General features: G+C 41.5%; 1 protein-coding gene across 3 annotated transcripts in view; it reads right to left on the reverse strand.

The window, feature by feature from the left end:
• UCHL5 (ubiquitin C-terminal hydrolase L5) overlaps positions 1-17350 on the reverse strand; it is a 117368-nt gene extending 100018 nt beyond the window's left edge. For 2 of the 3 annotated variants that reach the window (XM_075182726.1, XM_075182728.1), the window contains exon 1: positions 17190-17350. In XM_075182726.1, coding sequence (XP_075038827.1) covers positions 17190-17265 — 76 coding nt within the window. In that variant the 5' untranslated portion in view covers positions 17266-17350. Of the gene's footprint in view, positions 1-16004; positions 16099-16676; positions 16804-17189 lie in introns of all 3 variants that reach the window. The other variant, XM_075182727.1, reaches the window with a different exon arrangement.
• Positions 17351-22497: the final 5147 nt, after the last annotated feature.

The following is a 22497-nucleotide window of genomic DNA, read 5'->3' on the forward strand; positions in this document are numbered from 1 at the left end:
GTGTGTGTGTGGAAAAAACTATTTTCTCAGAAAGGGCTCATCCAATTGACCTGAAATTTGGTATACTGACATTATTTGACAAAAAAATTAGAATAGTCAAGTCAGTTAACTTCCATCATCCCCCCTTCCCCCCGTGGGAGGGGTAGTAAAGGCTAAATTTACGAGTTGAGGGGTCAAACTCATTTTCGTGAGGTAATTTTACCTCATGAACACACATTAAAAAGGGCGCTTGCGTCGGGAAGTAACGATCTTCCCCTGAGGAGGCCTGGGCTAGGCCCAAATGCATGACAAGAACCTTTTTAAGACCTTAAGTATCTTGATTTGACTAGAATGCATGAGTATCATGCACGGGTTAATATATATATATATATATATAGATAGATGGACCGCCTATGCCACCCTGTCTGTTGTTGCTGGGAACCGGCTGTGCTTACTTTGCCACCGTTCCCTTTCGTTATCCAAAAAGCGCACTCTTGCCGCATTAGGAGGAGCTTACACGAGCTGCCACCACTGGACTCCCTACCGGCATCCAGTACCGGGTTTCTTCTAGGTAAATGATGCTGCTAGTGTACCTCGTTGGTGGTGTACCCGGGCTGGTAACTTTGGACCTCTTACTATGGATCTGGGATGCTGTGACAGGCCAGGGGTGGATTCAATCACATTGACCAGGGTTGCTGGAAACACTTGGGTCCAAACCTCAGAGACAGTCGGAGAACGGATTAGATTTCAGGTCTAATCTGTAGATCACAGGAATACAGCAATATTAAAGATGTTTCCAAGCAAGTCTTTGAAGCAAGATGTTTATTTGCTCTCACTGGTTAAAGGTCCCAGTGATCAGGTCAGTTGATATCAGAAGACGACATTTCATTGTACAAGTCAGTGCATTTATACATTTCAGACACATGCTATTTTTAGCATCAGGATATACTATATTTACACAAACATGGATTTACATGCATTGCAAAGCTAACAAAATTTGCGCTTATCTATGAAATTCACTCTGGACAAAGGCCACACAGTAACGCTTTGGCCAGAGCAGGCACTTCATCTCAAATCTTCATTAGCACTTCCTGCTATCAGACTCCCTTGCACAAATGCCTAATTGGTGGTTTCCACTAGCAACCTTACAAATCCTAAACAATGATACTTCCATACTAAATACATGCCAATACACACAAGACCTCCATCCACAAAGGCCTATTGTTTTAAATATATGCATCAGAAATAAGGCATATCCTTTAGTAAGGTGAAAACAGGAAAAACAGTTTCTACCCTGGTCTCAGAAATAACGATTTCCTATCTCAGAACATATACAATACAAAAAAATAAGTGCATATGCAATTATATAAATATGCACCCTGCGCTATTTCCCTTAAATAAATTGATACCACAAGTCATTTATGAGTGATCCAGTCATGCAATAATATATATATATATATATATATATATATATATATATATATATATATATATATATATATATATATATATATATACACACACATACACATACACATACACACATACACATACACATATACACACGTGAGAGAGCGCAAGCACACGACATAAAAGTGAAGATAGTGTCAAAAGCCTATGTTCTTTGTGAAATTGACAGAACACCGACCACATTAAATGAGCAATTTCTTGTTCACTTTTTTTTTTTTTATCCAGTTTCTACTCTCCTTGTAAACTAAAACAATGTAATCCTCTGTCATTAGGGATATCAATATGCTACATACTCCAATGGCCTCCACAGTCACCAGATCTCAATAAAATATAGCTCCTTACGGATGTGATGGAACGGGAGATTTGCAGCATGAATGTGCAGCCAACAAATCTGCAGTAATTGTGCGAAACCATCATGTTAACATGGACCAGAATCTCTAAGAAATATTTCCAGCACCTTGATGAAATCATGCCACTAAGACGACAATTTTCTTGAGGTAAATGTCGGTTCTTGCCCAGTACTAAAAAGTTGTATGTAAATAAAATGGCCACTGAGCATAAATTAGGAAGCCCAACTAGAAATACTTATGCAAGGAACGCCAGCATTCAGGATTTAATACTTGAACTGAAATCTTGCAACAAAAACATAACCCTGCACACATTATGGAGGCTAGTGGTATAGAATGGGGATATAAATAAAGAACACATACATGTCATCTGTATATCTCAATGGATGCTACCCTAAACTTACTGTCCCCACAATAATTTTATGCAAACTGTCACTACTGGTGTACCCCCTCGCTGGTTCACCTGGGCTGGTACCCCTGACCTCTTTCTATAGATCAGGGTTGCTGTGGATGGATCTCCCCTGTCTATTACATTGGCCAGAGCTGCTGGGTAGCGGGCAGAGCGGTAGTACCAGAAAGCTGGGTTCAAACCTCAGAACAGTCGGAAACGGATTATAGTTGGGTCTGATCTATAGGTGACAGAAGATTACAGCATGGAAGAAGTTGTCAAGCAGGTCTTGAAACAAATGTTTATTTAGCTCAAGTGTCCAGACAAGGACAGTTCACACTAATGAGGGTACCAGTGACCAGAAAGTCAGATGAAACAATAATGCTACATTTCAGTACACATGCATGCTGTTTTATACAGTTTTGGAAACAGTCTAGCAAGGGGTAAAGCCAGCCCCCTGAACTCTTTGCTAGCCCCAATAAGTCAGGGTTATTTTAGTATCAGGATGCAATGTTTCCCAAAATATGGATTTAAATGCAATTTACACTCATCTGTGACATTGTACATCACGTGTTGTTTACAATGTTCAGACATGTTCTAACATTCTGGACAAAAGGCCACTCAGGAACAACAGTAACGACCTCTTGTGATACATTTAGACTAAAAAGGACATGTTGGTTACTCACATGAATAGACTTAACTAGCCTTGATGAGGACTCCCTCTCAATGCTACACAACAGATTAAAACAAATGCTTATTGCATCAGACACCTCAGAAAAGAATGCATTATCTATACAAAGTGCCACACGATACAACAAAACTAGTACATATGCAATTATATAAATAAGCGCCCTGCACCATTTCCTTATAAATAAATTATTGTATGAATTTATTTAAAGTGATCCAGCCACAGGGGGTTATACCCGTGTCAGTCCAAGGTCACCTGCAGTGTGAATGGTGCGACCTGGGTTTTTCAACCCGGGTCTCACAGAAAAAAAAAGCTGATTGGGGGGGGGGGGGAATTAGGGATGCTGGAGGATGACATCATTTCAATGCTGCAGAGAAGAGAGAAAGGAGCAACCATGATACACTGGCTAGATGACAAGGTGCGAGAGCTATTGGCCGTTAGAGGAGAGAAGGAGATAACAGAAACAGATCACAGGCACTGTTTAGGATGCAACAGTGCACTATAACCTATCAAAAATCCTAACACAGCCTGGGATAAAGTGCAGCCAGCAACAGGTGGTAAATAAATTGAAGTCACTTCGCAAACAATACTCCAAAGTGCATGACCACAACCGGAGAAAGAGTAGTGCTGCACGCATGGAATGGCAATTTTCTGATCAATGTAACGTAGTGTTTGGCAACTCTGCCCTGCCAAATCCCAACGCATTGTTATCAAGTTACTGTGATGCTCAAAGTCCTACAGCTAAAATCAATCACTCAAGTGTGCAATCACTGATTAGCAATGATTCGCTGGAGAAACATACTGATTTGGAGTGTTCAAATGCAACAGAAGAAACCATTAATATGTCAGTAGAGGAATTGGCAGACTCACAACCGTTGCCATTGGCACAACCTTCGACATAGTCGCAGAACCCGACATTACGTTGAACAGTAACTTTATTAAGGTTACAATTTTTAAAGTAAATTAAATAAATGTGAAAATTTAACATTACTGTGACAGGATAGACCGCCTATGTCACCCTGTCTGTTGTCGCTGTGGACCAGCTGGGCTTACTTTGCCACCATCCCCTTTCTTTATCCCAAATCTGCCCCTCCTGTCGCAATAGGAGAAGCCTGCTGGCACCACTAGGCTCCTACACCGGCACCTAGAACCGCTTCCTTCTGGGTAACTCTCTCTGCTAGGGTAGCCCCTTGCTGGTCCACCTAGACTGGTATACCTGACCTCTTGCCTTCACATCAGGGTTGCTGTGGATGGTTCCCTCTGGCCTATCACACTGGCCAGAGCTGCAGGTAGCAGGCAAAACGTTGGCACTGGAATGCTGGGTCCACCTCAGAACAGATAAGATTTGGGTTTAATCTGTAGGTCACAGAAATTTACAGCAGGGTAAGTAGTCTAAGCAGGATCTTGAAGCAAAATTATGTTTTATTAGCTCCAGTGTCCTAATGAGGACACATACAGTCACTACTTGAAGTTACTAGTGACATCAAGAAAGGTACAGATGGTATGAAGCATTACATGCTCAAACAGCTCACTTTTTATACATATTCTGACCCACATGTCAGCAGGGGGTAACGCCACCCCCTGTGCCTTCCCTCCCTCAACATGTCAGTTATTTTTAGCATCAGGATACAATATGTTTTCCCAAACATGAATTTACATGCAATGCAAAGTTAATATTTACACTACTCTGCTATATGCTAAAACTTGCTGCTAGCATTATCAGAGACGCAGCCACACCAGACAGGAAGGCAGCAGCACCCTGTTGCATATGAAGGCTAAACTAACAAGTTGGTCACCGAGTGATAAACCGGGTTAATTAGCATGAATTTACCTTTTTCTAGGCAGTTTCAAAAACATCCCCTCCATTCTATTGCCAACTTGGGAATTCCCAAAGGAAAAAAAAAAAAAAAAAGTTACAACCCCAAACAAGACATTTCCATACAAAACATGCCAATATAACACGATAAGTGAATTTGCAATTATATACATTGGTGCTTACACCACTAATTGAAATACATTTCTACATGATCCAGCCACACTCCGTAAACTAAAAACTTAACTAGAAAACTCCAAAATAAAACTTTAAAACATGAACACATCTTCTTGCAGCGTTAAGCTATTGTGTAGGAGGAAGGAGGCCTCAAGCTCACATCAGCTTATAACACTGATATTTGATTTTGCAGCAATATTCATTCATCCTCGGTGGCACTAGTGTATTTCCTTTCTTTTTACCCCCATTTGTAGTTTACAATGTTCCTAAAAGGAAGAAGCTGAAGAGGGAACAAGCAACAAAAGACATGACAGTAATGGTAGAGAAGCTCAAGAAAATGGATAGGACTACAGCGGCCAAAGACTACGCACGTCTCCCACGCTTCATGGACAACAAGCGCGAGTTGCAGGACTCTTTCAAAACGCAAATAATGAGTATGCAGGAGTGGATTCAGAGGGAGAATCGTGAATTAATGAGGTCTTGTCTAGATCGCCTTATGCCACAAATTCAAGGACATACACAACCTCAACCTCCAATACCACATTGAGGGCCCTTACCCTTTATATAACAGAGGGCAACAAATATTTCCCGCTAACTAAATGGCTCCCCATAGCTCTGAGTACCGACATTACCATCAGTTATATGTAATAAAAGTATGTACAGTACAGTTAGGTTTGCCTGTTTTTAAGGCAATAATATTTAAAGTGTTTTGTATATGTAAAATGCTTCCAACGTAAGCACTTGAAAACGTTTTATTTTGCACTACTGCATTGGTACATGTGTCTAAACTGTATATTTTTATATTTTTTACTACAATAGTATTGTGACCTTTTGAAAAAAAACACAGACTTAGTGATTTATATTTGTACATGTGAGAATACCGGGTTTAACGTAACCTTCTGGACCGCACAGCTGGCCTACCCGATACCTATCCAAGATTCAACATCACCCAGGCAAATATCCGAAAATAACACAAACAAGTTTATTTAACAAAATGGTAGCACAAAACAGCAACAACGGATGTAAATAATAAGTTGCAACAAATATCACTACAGTCTGGCATAGACAACATACAGGGTATAATAAAAACACCTCACCAGTATTCTTGTTACTTTCAGGGACTGCTGGCTCTCTCCTTTAAGACTACCAGCAATGTAGTGGCCCAAAGTAACTGTCACTCCGCTTTCGGCAGACACACAGCTCCAGAAGACCTGGAGAGGTAGATCAGGGCACGTCAGTACTCCAGGGACCGATTGTCCCTTTCCTGTCAGGGGCAGATATTAGTATATCAACGCCAGCCTGACCTCAGCTATCACTCTTAAGTGAATGCCAATTTGCTGTCCTCTAGAGCTCTCTTTTAAACGGAGAAATGTCCTCATCAGCAATTCCAGGACCAGCCTGATCGGTACTTTCCTTTCTTTACCTTTTCACAGGTAAACTGACAGACCAGGAGATAGCAGATGAATTGTTCCTGATTTAATTAGGAACACATATTGTTAAGTAGCTATACAGCAAAGTTTGTTTAAACAGAGATCAGGATCCAGACACCTTTACATTTACATACACAATGCCTTCCTCCAATTAAACCTAGAGCTCTGCCTGTAGACCCATTTGCTATGCTAGCACACTTAGATCCACAGCTAAAGGAAGACAGGAAACCCCCTGGTTTGATGTCCATTCATACAGGACTGGTGGACAATAACCCTTTTGCCTAGACTGAAACAATGGACTAGTCTGCATGCTAACGTTGCAAGCCAGCAGTTACTTCAAAACAGAATATACACAAGTTTAAATATGACTGGCAAATATGGGTGAACTAGAGGGCTAGAAAAAGTATGTTTGATACCTCACAGTAAATATGACATAATAGGTACCCTTTAAAAACTTTTAACACTTTGAATAAAAATATTTTGTTCAGGTAACCCTTTGTACACTCTACTCGCTTATTGACGACAGATTGGCTGTGGTGGTGGTACAAATGAGTTCTGCAGATGTATTTGTACATTCTCCCTCATGAGTAGTAGAATCCAGTGTTACATAGTTCAGAGTCATGTACGTTCAACTCTGGTAGAAATTGCTCTCTGTATTTCACAAATATTGCGCAGAATACAGCAAGCAGCAGCTACATGGGGCACAAGTTTGGTATCAATGTCATTGCGCTTCAATAAACACCGCCAACTTCCTTTCAATCGTCCAAAAGCATTTTCAACCACCATCTGAGCAGAACTGAGGGTATAGGTGAATAGAATTTGTTGCGCAGAAAGTTAATGTTGCTGGGTGAAGCTCTCATAAACCATCGCCCGCAAAGGAGCAAGCTGCATCCCCAATGATGTGTCCTGGGATCTCTACCCCATTCACGGTCTTAGATTATTATCATCCTTTATTTGTTAGGCACCACAAGATTTCCACAGTGTCATACATGGTACAAACAGTGGACTATACAGGGTAAAACAGTAGCATAGTTGATGAGGTTGAAAAAAAGACACCAGTACATCAAGTTCAACCTATTTTGGATCTCCTGCGATCCTGCACTTATATTTGAAATTAATCCAGAGTAAGCAACCGCTAATCTGTTTAAATTTTGAAAATTCCCCCAGACTCAATATTGCAATCCAATTTTTACCCTATATCCACTGCTATCCTTTATTTTAAATTAACGGTCGTATCCCTGTATACACCTTTCCGCTAAAAATTTGTCTAACCCTTTCTTAAACATATCTATTGAATCTGCCATCACAACCTTCCCTGGCAATGAATTCCATATCTTGACTGCCCTTACTGTAAAGAACCCCTTCCTTTGCTGGTTGTGAAATTTCCTCTCCTCTAACCTTAGGGGATGACCACGTGTCCCGTGTATGGTCCTTGGGGTAAAAAGTTCCCATGAAAGCTCTCCGTATTGACCCCTAATGTATTTGTACATAGTAATCATATCTCCCCTTAGATGCCTCTTTTCTAAAGTAAACATGCCTAAACTGGCTAACCTTTCCTCATAACTTAATGACTCCATACCCTTTATCAATTTTGTCGCCCTTCTCTGAACCCTTTCTAGTTCCAAATTATCTTTTTTATAGAGTGGTGCCCAGAACTGTACTGCATATTCAAGATGAGGTCTTACCAACGATTTTTACAGTGGCAAAATTACACTGTCTTCCCTTGCATCTATGCCCCTTTTTATGCATGCCAATACTTTGTTTGCCCTTGCAGCTGCTGCTTGACATTGAGCACTTTTGCCAAGTCTACTGTCTACGAGCACTCCCAAATCCTTTTCCATTATAGATTTTCCTAAATTAATTCCATTTAATTTATAGATTGCATTCCTGTTTTTGATCCCTAAATGCATAACCTTACATTTATCTGTGTTAAACCTCATATTCCATTTAGCCGCCCAATCCTCCAGTTTATTTAAGTCCCTCTGTAGAGAAGCTACATCTTGCTCTGATTTTATTACCTTACAGAGTTTAGTGTCATCTGCATAAATAGAAACTTTACTCTCTAAACCATCACCAAGGTCATTAATAAATATATTAAAAAGGAGTGGCCCCAGCACGGAACCTTGAGGTACTCCACTTATGACTTTTGACCAATTAGAAAATGTTCCATTTATCACAACTCTCTGTTCCCTATTCTCTAACCAGTTTTCGATCCAAGTACAAATTTTGATTCCTAGACCCAGTTCCCTTATTTTGTAAACCAACCTCTTGTGTGGCACTGTATCAAAGGCCTTTGCAAAATCTAAGTAGACCACATCTACTGTCCTGCCCTGGTCTAAGTTCCCCCTAACTTCCTTGTAGAAACTAATTGGATTAGTTTGACATGACCTATCCCTCACAAATCCATGTTGATTCCCACTAATAATTTTATTGCGTACCAAGTAATCCTGAATACTGTCCCTTAAAATACCTTCCAGTAGTTTCCCCACTATTGATGTCAGGCTTACAGGTCTATAATTCTCTAGTTGTGATCTTGTCCCCTTTTTAAACAACGGCACCACATCTGCTATTCGCCAATCCCTTGGTACTGAGCCTGATGAGATTGAATCTCTGAAAATTAAGAATAGCGGTCTAGCTATTTCCGAGTATAACTCCATAAGGACCCTTGGGTGTATGCCATCTGGACCTGGAGCTTTATTTATCTTAATGTACTGAAAAAAGAAATAACTGGTGGTAGTCTGTAAGACGGTACTGACTACACCGACAAAAGACACGACCACTCTGACTGAAGAGGAGGGCGACCTGGCAAAAGAACTACTTACCAGAATGCAGATGTCTTCAGATGATGACTCGCTGTCTCCCGAAAATGACGTCATCCTCAAGCTCGACTGCCCTTTAAGGCGGCGATGGCCGGAGCCGCCTGTCATTTATGATAGGCAAGTACTATTTTAGAGGTTTATGATATTAGGGTTAAGATTAGGGTTAACCCTAATATCACTTACATCCCTAAATAGGTACAACACCCCAAATAACACCAAGACTTCAGAAACTCCGGGCATGACTATTGCAGCAAAGATGGAGCAGAAAAGCAGGTATAGAGACAGGAGGGAAGAAGACCCGGCTCATAAGAGCTTACATTCTAAGGGAGGGTAAACAGACATCAGGCACAGAAGAAAGTCAGTTAAGGCATGGGAGGAGTGAAGAGAGGGGCCAGTGTTGGTTATACCTTTTGATGTTAAAGGTTTTCAGCGGTGTAAATGTGGATGTTAAGCCATAATGCTTTTGTAACTTACAGGTTTTGGTTTATTAAAGATAACCGATGAATAAACGTAGCTACTCACAGTTGGTAACTTGTAGTACAGCAGTAGTTCAACAGTAGTAACAGTTTGAATACAGCTGAACTTATACACTTGTATATACAGTATACAGATGCAGGCAGGTTAATAATGCACTTGGCAGTTTGCTATATGCGAACCACCATCGTGCAGGTATTAACCCTCCCAGAGTCACAGTGCATTTCAAGATGGCCGCAGCCGGCCACAAGTCTCTTTTCCTCCAACAAGAAAAAAAAAGGGTTGATAAACCATGAAAGTTATACATTCTTGGAATTCTTTTGCTTTTAGTCCAATACCTTTTCTCAAGATTGATTGTAGATGGACTCACACGATTCACTTCATATGTGATGTTTGGTTGATTCTCAAGACTTTCAAACACTAAGATTTCAACAGCATTTCTGTAAGGGATTTTACCAATTTCCTCTATCTTTTCACTGCTTGCTGGTGACATGGCCTTTGTCATTTTTAAGCTTTAGCCACAGGTGTATTAGCCAGTTTTGCATCAAGATCCCATACTTTGCAAGTATATTTTCAATGTATGTTGATCAATTGTAACAGTTCCATCATTCAAATTTTGCATGATCCTCACACCCAACAGCTTGTTTACAGGACGTAGATCTTTCAATTTGAATTTCTACTTCAACAGGTGTTTGGTACTGGTGATGGGTTTCTCTTGGCCTGCTAGCAGTAGATCATCTACGTACACAACTACGAAGAACATCTTTTCTTCTATGGTTTTGCGATACAAGCAAAGATCAGTCTCTGACCTATTAAAGTCCATGTCTAGCAGTAGCTCATCAAGTTTAATGTACCAATATCGACCACTTTAAGACCATGAAATGACTTCTTTAGGGAGACAGACCTTACCTACTTGGTAGACACCCTCGTTAGTGTTCAGGTGGCTCCATGTAAATCTCCTCTAACAATTCTCCACTGCAGAGTCAAAGTCAAGCTGATACAACAAGTCATTGATAGTGGAGATGGCAAACACTAACCTCAGGGTGCTGTATCTGGCAAAAGGCGAGAAGATCTCTCCGCAACAGACCCCAGACCTTTATGTGTAGCCCTTTGTAACAAGACAGGTTTTATAGCATGCAATGATACAGTCTGTATTCACTTTCTTACAAAAGACCCACTTGTTATTGATCGTTTTGCAGTTACTCGGCCTGTCAACTAGAGTCCATGTATGATTGTCATCCAGAGCTTTCAACATTTGTTTTTCACTGTTCCCAGTTGTTGCTTGATTTTGCTCTTCAATGTTTTGCGGTTCACAAAAGGCTAGATTAGCGTACTCCTTGCTATATCTCCTATAGCAGTGGTTCCCAAACTGTGCACCTAGGCTCCCTGAAGTGCCTTGGAGATCTCACAGGGGTGCCTTGGCCAGGGCCAGTGGTAAGCAAGACGGGGGGACTACTTGGTAATTATTTAGGCTTAGGGGTGTCTTGAAAAATGTTTTGGAGACCCTAAGGGTGCCTTGAACTGAAAAAGTTTGGAATCCACTGTCCTAGAGGGAATACCTTTGTTACTCCTCATAGAACTTCTGTTTTCCAGTTGAGTAGCCACAATTACATTTTCCGTCTCTGACTCTTTCTGCTGCCTGAACATCCAGTGTCAATTTTTTATTGTGGCTGCTGTTCCACTACTCCACTAGATGGCAAGTTTTCGTGAAACACATCTCTGGATTTAAGTAGGTTTGTTGTCCCAAAGTCTGTATCCTTTACTCTATTGGCAGAACCAAAGCATGATACACTCCAATGACTTGGGATCAAAGTTGCGTCGCTTTTCTTTAGGAATATGGACATACGCCTTACAGTCAAATACCTTACAGTCAAATACACAGAGATTGTTGACACTTGGCTTTTTACCGGGCCACGCCTCTAGCAGCATTTTACCTTTCACAGCTACTGTGGACACTCCGTTTTTAAGGTAGACTGCAGTAGACACTGCTTGGGCCCAAAACCTTTTCTCCAGACCTGCGTCATTCAACATAGTCCGTGCTGGTTCAACAATTGTTCTGTTAGCTCGTTCACTCACACCATTCTGTTCTGGTGTGTAGGCAATTGTCAGTTGGTGCTGTATGCCATATTTTCTTAAGAATTCAGCTAAAGTCCTGTTGTAATATTCTCCACCATTGTCGGATTTCAAGTCTTTTAGTTTCAGACCTGTTTGAGTCTTTACAATGCGCTTGTATTCTGCAATTATCTCTACGACTTCACTCTTAACTTTTAGGAAACAGACATGCGTCATCCTAGTTGCGTCATCAACGAGTGTCAAAGTATTTGTAGCTACTGACTAATTTCACCTCCATCGGACCACAAACATCAGTATGCACTAGAGCTAGGGGTGCTTCAGCTCTGGTTTCTGACTTAGGTAAGAGGCAACAAGTTTGCTTACCCTTTATGTAGCTCTCACATGTCAGTCTTTCAGAACTGCTCACAGTGATGCCTGTCTCCATCCAATCAGTGAACTTGTGGACGTTGTCATATCCCAGATAACAAAATCTCCTATGCCACAGCTCCATTGATTGACTTATCTGAAGCCGCCATTGCAAGACATTCTACAGCAGGCCTGTCCAACCTGCGGCCCTCCAGATGTTGTGAAACTACAAGTCCCAGCATGCCCTTCCAGCTATCAACAGGTTGTCTACTGGCAAAGCATGCTGGGGCTTGTAGTTTCACAACACCTGGAGGGCCGCAGGTTGGACATGCCTGTTCTACAGTGTCTAGGACATGAAGCTGGTTATACCAGGTTGCTGTTGCAATTACAGTACCTTTCTGGTTTTTAACCATACATTCGCGAATTTGACCTCAGAACCTGTTTTTTATTATTATTTTTCATTAAAGAAAGCTTATAGCGATAAGGTTGGCTCCCAACTCTGGTACAAACAATACATCTTGGATATTTGTGATAATGGTTTCACATTTTATACTCGGACTGTGATAGTCCCGACTTTTGTTGCAGTAGGAACCTTTCTAGATTCCTTTTACTGTAACTGGATCACATGGTTTCAACAAACTGAACCATTCATGATTGCAGCTGAAATGTCTTGTGGCCCCCAAGTCCATATAAAAGTAGTCTCTTATGACTTATCTGCTACATTTAATGCTGACTCATTAGGTTTTTCACGCTTTTCTGTTGCGCAACTTCTAACTTTTAGTCTGCATTCAGATGCCTTGTGCCCCATTGCATGACAGAGCATTTAAACTTAAGTTTCTTGAACTTTGTACTTTGTGAGTAGAGCGGCAATCAGCATTTGCATCAACAGGAATTCTGCTTGAATTGCAGCAGCTTAACTCTCACACTTTCTGTTGTTAACTTGGTATCATTAGACTCCAAAGCTATTACTAGGAAATCATACTCTGGTGTGAGATTCTGCAGCATCGTCATTGCGACTTCGTCATCATCCACTTGTGCTCCCACTGATGCCAATTGCTGGGATATCGACAGCATTTTGTCTATGTACTCATTCATATTCTCACAGGTTCTCAATTTAGTCCCGTTCAGCGTACGCCTCAAGTTTATCCTTCTCAGACGTTTGTTCTCATATGCATTTTTCAGAGCAGTCCACATCTCATTTGCTGAATCTATCATTAATGATGAATACATGTGCTGTTCTACATCTTAGACAATGGTGCACATGGTTCTATTCATTTTATCAGCATTTGGACTGGCATCTGGATCTACTGTGACTTTCCACAACTTTTCCTGCAGTAACTGCATTTTCATTGCAAATTTCCACGTTGCATAATTCTCCTATCATACTGGTGTCTGTTGTGCATTTCTTTTATTTATTTTTTATTATTTGTGTACTGAATAAAAGGACTATACTGTAATATATCAGCTTACAAATATTCTCTTGTATTTTTGTTATATTTAGGTTTAAGCGTGTACCTTAACACACGGTTATATACTAACAGCCGAAAGAGAAGATAACAAGCAGAGAATATAAGAAAGTTAGGAGGATGGCTGGTAGGCTTTAAGGAACAGGTGAGTTTTAAGTGCCCATTTGAAGGAGCACAGGGACAGACAGATGAAGCGAAGGAGGACGTTCAAGTGAAGGGGGGCAGAAATCTTGGATTGTGGAGTGGGATGAGGTGATCAGAGTGGAGGTGAGGCGACGTCATTGGCTGAGCACAGGGAGCGGGCAGGAGTGTAAATGGAGAGGAGGTTAGAGATATTGGGGCAGTAGAGTGGGAGAGAGCCTTGTAGGTGATGGTGAGGAGTTTGAGAAGGATTCTGAAGGGGAAGGGAAACCAGTGTAAAGCAAGGCAGAGAGGTGAGTCAGAAGAGGAAAGGCATGAAAGAAAGAGGAGTCTTGCAGCCGCATTAAGTATAGAACGAAGGTGGGCAAAATGGGAGCAGGGGAGGCCGGTAACCAAGACGGGAGATGAGTGCATGTATGATAGTTTTGGTGGCATCTTGAGAAAAGGCTGGATGCGGGCAATGTTGCGTAGTTGGAAGCGACAAGGCAAGGAATTGAGTGTAGGGGCAAAAGAGAGAGGAGTCGAGGGTGGCGCCCAAGCAGCGGAGTTGGGTGACAGGGGAGATGGTGTTGTTGTTAACAGTGATGGAGAGGTCATGCTGGAAGCAGAATCTAAAAGGAGGAAAGACAATGAGTTCAGTTTTAGAAATGCTAATTTTGAGAAGCGCGAGGACATCCAGGAGGAGATGGCAGAGAGGCAGTCAGATAGACGAGAGGAGGGTGGAGGAATGATCAGGAGAAGAGATGTAGATTTGAATTACCTCTGATGAAATCACTTTTCCGTGAAGAAACGCGTTATGTTATTCTAAGCTACACTTGGCCATTTGCATCTGCTTACATGTTTGTGTTTGAGCTATCTGATATCCCATTGAAACTCTGGAGAATCTAGTGACGGCACGTCCACCATATAGAGGCTGAATCGGCAGAATTATTACCCTGAGAACTATTAGTTCCTTGTTGTCCCCGAAGCGTAGTGTTGGCTGTGCCGTTTTTGATTGATCACACAGAGCCGCCGTACATACCTGTGGATTACACCACTACAGACCATTATACGGGACAGTTCATCGAACAAGGTCTGTTCATGTTAACCGCATCAGCGGTGAGTGTAATGGTGTTTTTGCAATAATACTATTATATGGATTGACGGTCAGTACACTCTCTATACCTATACGCTCTATTTATTGAAGGGGACTTTGTATCGATCAACGAGGGAATTCTACATTCACTTCTAATGTGTTTCAATTGGTGTGGCCACACCATTTTATTCAGTCACTCTCATTGTTGGGATATTGGAGAATATCTTGTCCATATTATTGGGACATTGGATTTTCTATTATTTTTTGGCTCATTCTTTCATTACCACCTATTACTGTAGCAGTTAATCCAGGTGCCATCAATGTGTTGCAGTATTTTGATGTGATATTGCATGATCACAATCATTGTTTGAATATACTGGCCAGTGTTTGTTTTATGCTACGATATATATTTTTATCAATAGTTTTTATTTTCACAGATCAAGTAATGGGTGTGTGTGTGTGTTTCAGTGGCCAGCTCTGTTTCTACTGTTTTTTGATTGCTTTTCATTTTGAGATCTCATTTGATCTCTACAGCTGCAGACCCTGTTACCACGCATATCTCCATATTTAACTTTCATATCTCTGCACGCCAGGTTTAGTGTTGATGTAGATTTGAATGTCATCAGCATAAAAAGGTGATACTGAAGACCGAAGGGGGGATGAGAGCCCCAAGGGAGGTAATATACAGCAAAAAAAGTAGAGGGCCAAAAACAGAGCCCTGAGGGACTCCTACAGGGAGAGGGAAGGGGAGCAGGTGTGAAGGAAGAACCAGACGTGGCTACAGAGAAGGAAAGGTTAGCAAGGCAGGAGGTGAACCGAGTGAGGATTTCTAGGTTTCTGCTTCTTCATTGTTCAGCCAATCAAAACTCCTCTTGTGATGACAGACACTATTTTCAGGGCAGACCCTTGTTCAGTATGAATGGGGTTGACCAGGGAAATTCCCAGGTCCAAGGTGCATTGTGAACAGGGTCTCTGAGCTGGTATGCTTTGTGACTTTGAAAAAAAACAGACTTGAAAAACCCATAAAATTGCAGGGGTGGCAATGTGAACGTGGTATAACTGTCTGGTAATTTTCTTGAGAACCATGCATATAAATAACTGATGATTAAATGAACCCATGTACATCAAGGATGCAATTCACTTGTAAAATCTGACATATGTTATAATAAATTATACCAGGCACACCCAGAAACAAATGCAACATAACAAGTGTTAACTTAGTAACTGCAAGCTATGATTTCTGCATGCACAATCAGGTCATATATGCAAAAGGTTTCAGCAAACATTACCTACAGCAGGTATAGAATCAAGATAAGCACTTTTTAGATAGTCATCCCACATACATGTATAGAAATGTAACAGCTCACTTTTTGCAATAACTCCATATATAGAGCCATGCAGCCAATGGCACACCTGCAAATAAACTATACATTAGAATACTACACATGATTTGTTAAATTGCCATACATTCTTATGTAAACAAGATCTATACTATAACCTGCAGCAGTTAAACATCATTAAGCCATATACCCAATGCCAAGTGCAAGGACAACTGACACCATATGTCAAACAAACACATTCCATATAACAAAATGCTAACAAAGGCTAACAAAAGTCCTTGCATTTGGGGAGATCAAGGGAGGACACAAGCTAAACTTAGAGGAGCTCTAAGCAATGGATTGCGGAGACAACAATTTACTTTTTAACAGAGCTGCAGTGTAATTTCTTATTAACACTAAGCAATGTATTTTACTTTAATGGTTCATAACTGGAAATGTCAACTTCAGAGTTTAGTCTCTCTTTAAGTCTCATAAACCACATAAATTCACCATGAAAAATAGTTTAGTATATGTATCATTATACTAATTAGTGATTGAGTATATATATATATATATATATATATATATATATATATATATATATTATTTTTATACATTGCCATTAGCAATAAAAGCAGAATTTTACTTAGGGTTTTGTGCCTAGGGCAATACCTCTAGGGTTTTACTTGAGTTGGTGTTCCCCACTGGGGTTTGTTCTTTGACTGGAGATTTAAGGCAGGGCTAAGAGGAGATAGTATGAATGTGACAGTATGGCACTGGAACTCTTGTTAACTCCAACCTAATAAAAAAACGAATATGGTTAACTGTAAACTACAACTGTACCAGGAAAAGTATGTAGGTTACAGGAAGTTCTAAAATATTGGAAGCAAGTCACTAGAAGCAAATGCTAGCAACTAAGTACACACCAAAAGGAATCTATGTTTAATATTATAGCAAATACTGGGCAACATAGATTATGTCAAACATGGAGCCACGAGTGTTTCACATTATGACCACAATCCATTACTACCATCAATACATTACAACTCAAATGTTTTTCAGACTAGATTGATATTTTACCCATGAACACATTGATGAACTCATGTGTTTGTCCCTTAATTGACCCCGTCCATGTCTTGCTCTAATGCTGCAACAGCAACTCACTATTATTAAAACAACACGCACCAAACCCTTTGATAAGCTCGGTGAACACTCCGGGATCACTCTCCATCAAACACCATTCTCCGGCACCGCCCGCCATCTCTTTCCAACCTGCTTTACCACATGTACAACTCTTACAACCATGTGTGCGACTGAGTCACTGAAACGAGCGGTCTGCACTTACAAGAGGTCTAACTAAACATTTGCCTTCCTGTCTCCAGTGGTACAGTCATTTTGCTGAAGCTACTTCTATTGCGCAACTATTCCGACTACTTGCAAACGGATAATACAGTAAAACCTCAAGGAATTAGAGATCTAAGTTTATAATGTATAATTAAATATTCGATACATAGGACGCCATTATTATGTGTTTTTATGTATATGCGACAGGCTTGTTGAATATTGGAAAAAAAAACTTCATAAGTCGCACTGTGTAGAGGCGGCCATATTATGTGAGCCGGAGACTATTTGAATCATCTATGGTGTTTTCACAAAATGAACAGCTTGCAGCTCGAATTTGGCTAACGTTGGCGTACTAAGAGATTTGTCTCATTAAAGTGGCCGTTCGCTGGTTCAAGAAAAAACAACTTAATTTACAAACTGAAATGTGTGAGTGAATGGTAGAACAGGGAAGGAATTCAAACTGGTCCAGGAGTTTAGTTTAGAGCTCCCCCAGCTGGAAGAATTGAAAGGTACACTATGTGATGAGGCTGAAGTTAGCTTCTTATTCGACCAGCTTCTTATTCAATTCTTATTCATGCTCCAACTTCTTATTCAGAAAAGCTTATTTTTAAAGGATTAAATCCAGTTGGATCACTGATTTTACATCAGATTAACTCTAAAGAGGGTCCCTTATACAAACTGCAAGAGTATTTAGCCTGACCAGGGGTGGATTGGGAACTTAAAATGGCCCTGGAAAAAAATTATTGCAGTGGCCTTAGAACTCATGACTGGTGGTAGGTGGATTGGCTAACCACTAAGGCAATGTTCTTTTTGAAAAAAGGGTGAGAAGCTCAACAATACAGCATGCATGCTACAGATGAAAGCGCTAGCTAATAGTACTCTTAATTATTCAATGTGTGTATAGATATACTCACATGATCGCGGCGCCTGCATCCCTCTTCCCCTCTCTGTTTGCAATGAATGTCAGGCGTGACATCATCACGTCATGCCCGACATTCAATGAAGAGCCGAGCACAGAAGAGGCAGAAGAGAGAAGAAAATAAAGATGAAAGAAAGCAGTACAGAGGTAAGTGAAAGAGGAGAAACGCAGAGAAGCACAGGGGGTTGAAGAAAGGGGGACAAAGGTAGCATGGCACAGGGGGTTAAAGAAAAGGGACAAAGGCAGCATGGTACAGGGGGTTAAAGAAAGGGGGACAAAGGCAGGATGGCACAGGGGGTTAAAGAAAGGGGGACAAAGGCAGCATGGCACAGGGGTTAAAGAAAGGGGGACAAAGACAGCATAGCACAGGGGGATGATGAAAGGAGGGGGCAAAGGCAGCATGGCACAGGGGGATGAAGAAAGGGGCAAAGGCAGCATGGAGGGCGCAGTGTGATCATAAGGGGGCATAGCGTGGTGATGATAAAGGGGCACAGTAATGTGTGTGTGATGGCACAGGGAGCTTTTGGCAATGTAGTGTGTGTGACGTAGATGGTGGCTAATTAATGGTTGCTATTTTGTTTACGGGGTAATGGGAATACTATTTTAATGTTGGGGCTGGAGGAAGGCCTAATTATTAATCATGGATGCTATTGATTTAACGGTGGGGCTGGCTGTAATGTTCTAAATGTAGCCATTTTTTTTCCAAATAGGTCCTCCAACATTCCAGGATCCGGACAAGCCGCAACTAAAGAAACCATCTGCCACATGTGGTAAAAGTGAGAAGAACAGGTAGGACAGAGCAGCATAGTGTGTGAAATGTTGTGATTCTAGTAGGGACAATGTCAATGTTTGGTGAGCCCAGTGGGCGCAGGCCAAGACTGAACTCTTTCTGTACACACTGCATTCTTCCTATACTACACAAGGGTGCTAGATATCCTGAAAGTCAGGAGTGCTTGGACAAATGTCACGCTCCGGTGAATTCAGGACCTAGTGATTTTGATGTGCTAGCCACGCCCCAATGGCGCATTGCCACGCCCCCAATCGTGTGACCACACCCTTGAAAAATTTTCTTGGTTACTCAACTATAAGGGGGGCCCCATGAATTTGTTGTACCGGGGTCCTGAATTCCTCTTGGCAGCCCTGGAGTTAAATCTATGGCTTATAGGTTATGTTATATACTCAGGTTTACCAAAAAAGAATGCAGACCTGTTAGGAACCCCAACAGCCAGCAACGCAAAACCCGGAGTCTACTCAGAAGTCTGGTTTTCGCTAGAGCCCCTAGTGGTGGGGACAGACTTGGCCGCAGACAGCTGAGGGTCGTGAGCTGCGCACTGACTGGGGAGAACCCAGAGATAGCGTACAGGAGTGATTAGCAGGGTGAGATCCAGGCAAGGGTCGAGGGCCGGCAGCAGACAGAATATCCAGTACACGAAACCGAGGTCAGAGGTCACAGGCAAATTAGCAGCGTAGGAGTCCAGGCAAAAAGGTCTAGGGGCACAGGCAATCAAATGAAGTCAGGTATCAGGCAAAGGTCGGCAACAAATAATCAAATCCACAGGAGCAAGAAATATAGCAGGCTAGTAGCAGCAAAGCAGGAACTTTAACCGGCAGGGAGGGCTTGCCCCTTCCTCCCTTAAATATGTGATGTGGCCCAATAGAATAATCCCTCGTATCAGAGGGAAGGACAGCCCAGCTGGGCACTAAGTATTAGTATTGCGCGCGCGCCCGGCTATACTGGACGCCGGGGCGCGGTGCTGCAGCACAGAGCGTCCCGACCGTTGCCTCAGCGGAAGTGACGTCCCGGTCGTCATGGCGACGGCCGGGACGTCGGGGCACAGCAAGAAGTGAGTCGCGGCGGTGCCTGAAGCCGCCGCGGCTCGTGACAAGACCACAGTTGAGTAGCATGGTGGTTTTAGTCGCTTGCACTTCAGCCTTACCTCACTGAGGTCATGAGTTCAATTCCAAAACAATGTTTGTATGGGTTTCCTTTGACGTTGGAAGTTGATGTGCAATATGTTTTTTCTCAAATTTTAATGTGCCTGCAGATTTAACAGTTGACTGCCACTCCAATGCCACATGATTTGGGCAAGTTGTTAATTTTGTATGCATTTGGCATATACCTTCCTTAATGATTCTGGCCCCCAGGGCACATTATGTGTATGCTATTACTACGGATGACCTACCCTTTGGAGGGGGGGATTGTTGTTTGAGTGCACAGGTTCCTTTTTTAGAAATGCAACTAGCAAATGCAAACCTTTTTTTTATCATCTATTGCTTATATGTTATTTACCCATCTTGTATAGAAAATTACTATAGCCAACACCGGGTCAGCATAGTGGGTTAGTGTCTAGCACCTCTGCCTCCCTGTGTTGGTGTCATGAGTTTGATTCCTGACCAGTGCCTTATCTGTATGGAGTTAGTGTTCTCCCCATGTTAATGTCAGTGTGGATTTCCTTAAAAAATTCAAATCCATGCTAGTATTTTCATTTGCTGCTAACAAATTCTCCTGTCTGTGTTTTACAGCTTTTACACATACTTACCTACTTTCAGTAGGCGACGTCTGGGAGAGGGGCGTGGCTAATGAGCGGGAGACGGCAGGGCGCCTCGAATCGCGTCGTTTGGCCCCGCCCCCATGAGTAAAATGCCGTTTTATCACGGGGGCGGGACCAAAATGACGCGATTCTTGGTGAATCGCGTCATTTTGACAAGGGAGTCCTGGGATGCGGGAGAAATGCCAGCTCTTGCGGGAGCACGAGGGACTGACCCGAATTTCGGGAGTCTCCCGGACTTTCTGGGAGAGTTGGCAAGTATGGTTTTACATTGTAAGCTCTTTTGGGCCAAATTGCCTTCTCTGTACACTGAGGCAGAATTAGTGGTGCTATATAAATGTTGCAATGATGATGTAGTATTAACAAAACAATCTAGCTTAAATATTAGTATTTTTTTAATTGAAATCTACATTCTTTATTGTCCTTATAACCACATGTTGTGTAATTGTAATATATTAATAAAGACACACACATCAATGCTTGTATTGATTATATACTAAGATTTATAAAATTTTTAAAGAAGTATAACTCTTTACAGGAAGAAAAAAAAAACATTCATATAGTTGCCTCATTACATTTGTTTGTAATTTGATTATTTTTTTTTTTATACAGTTTTATTTTGCGGTTATATTTCTCAATTTTGGCCGAATTTCGCCCAGCGATGGAGGGGTTCTGGGCCTTATTGAGGCATCTTCGGGAGCTGTAAAAGAAAATTTAAAAACAAATAAATCCATGGCCACCTAATTTTGAAAACACACGAGTTAGCAGAAACGTGTACTGTTACATAACTTTAAACTGACAGCAATGTCTAATGGGATGCAAAATACATTTGGAGCAAGAGGCCTAAGGCTTTTGTGTTGCAGTTTTATATATATATATATATATATATATATATACACACACACACACACAATTTTGTTGTGGCAAGGGGAGGGGGGCGTTGAGAGTGTATTTTTCCAAAATACTTTGTAGGCCCATAATGATGGAAACCTGTGACATTTATGTCAACTTTTATTAAACATGTGAGACATCAGGGATTTATTACCAGTACAATGGACATCTAAATGTTATAAAATTATGTAAAGGCTTTAATGTAAATACTTACCATCTACCGAGGCCTCCGCCTCTTGGCAAGCTGCCTCAACCTCAACTTCCTCTGCGACCTCCATCGCTTCTGTTTGTACCTCCTCATCCTCCTCCTCATCCTCTGCCTCCTCCTCCTAAGGCTCCCTATCTGCCTCCTCCGCCTGAGGCTCCCCATCCGCTTCCACCTCCACTGCCTGCGGCTCGCCATCCGCCTCCACCTCCTCTGCCTGAGGCTCCTCATCTGCCTCTGCCTCCACCTCTTGCTCCTCCTCTACCTGGCATCGTTCAAGACGTCAACGGTCTGTTTGATTAAAATTAACATATAAGTGTATTGTTCAAAGATTAACGTGCATAACAATTATATAGATGTAGTCAGATAATATTGTGATCAGACATAGTGAAACTTTATAAACTGATAAAGATTAAGTTCTCCAAAAGCATATAAACATGACAGACACACACCACTTTCACATGGCCTGTAACAATGTTTGCTTTAGGCTTAGGATATGTGGACTGTTTCAGTTTTACTCAGCAATTGTCAAATAGTCATTTTTGGGGGGCACATCAAAATTCATGAATGACTGATTAGGTAGAT

This window comes from Mixophyes fleayi, chromosome 8, assembly GCF_038048845.1.
Source record: "Mixophyes fleayi isolate aMixFle1 chromosome 8, aMixFle1.hap1, whole genome shotgun sequence".
Lineage (NCBI taxonomy): Eukaryota > Metazoa > Chordata > Amphibia > Anura > Limnodynastidae > Mixophyes > Mixophyes fleayi.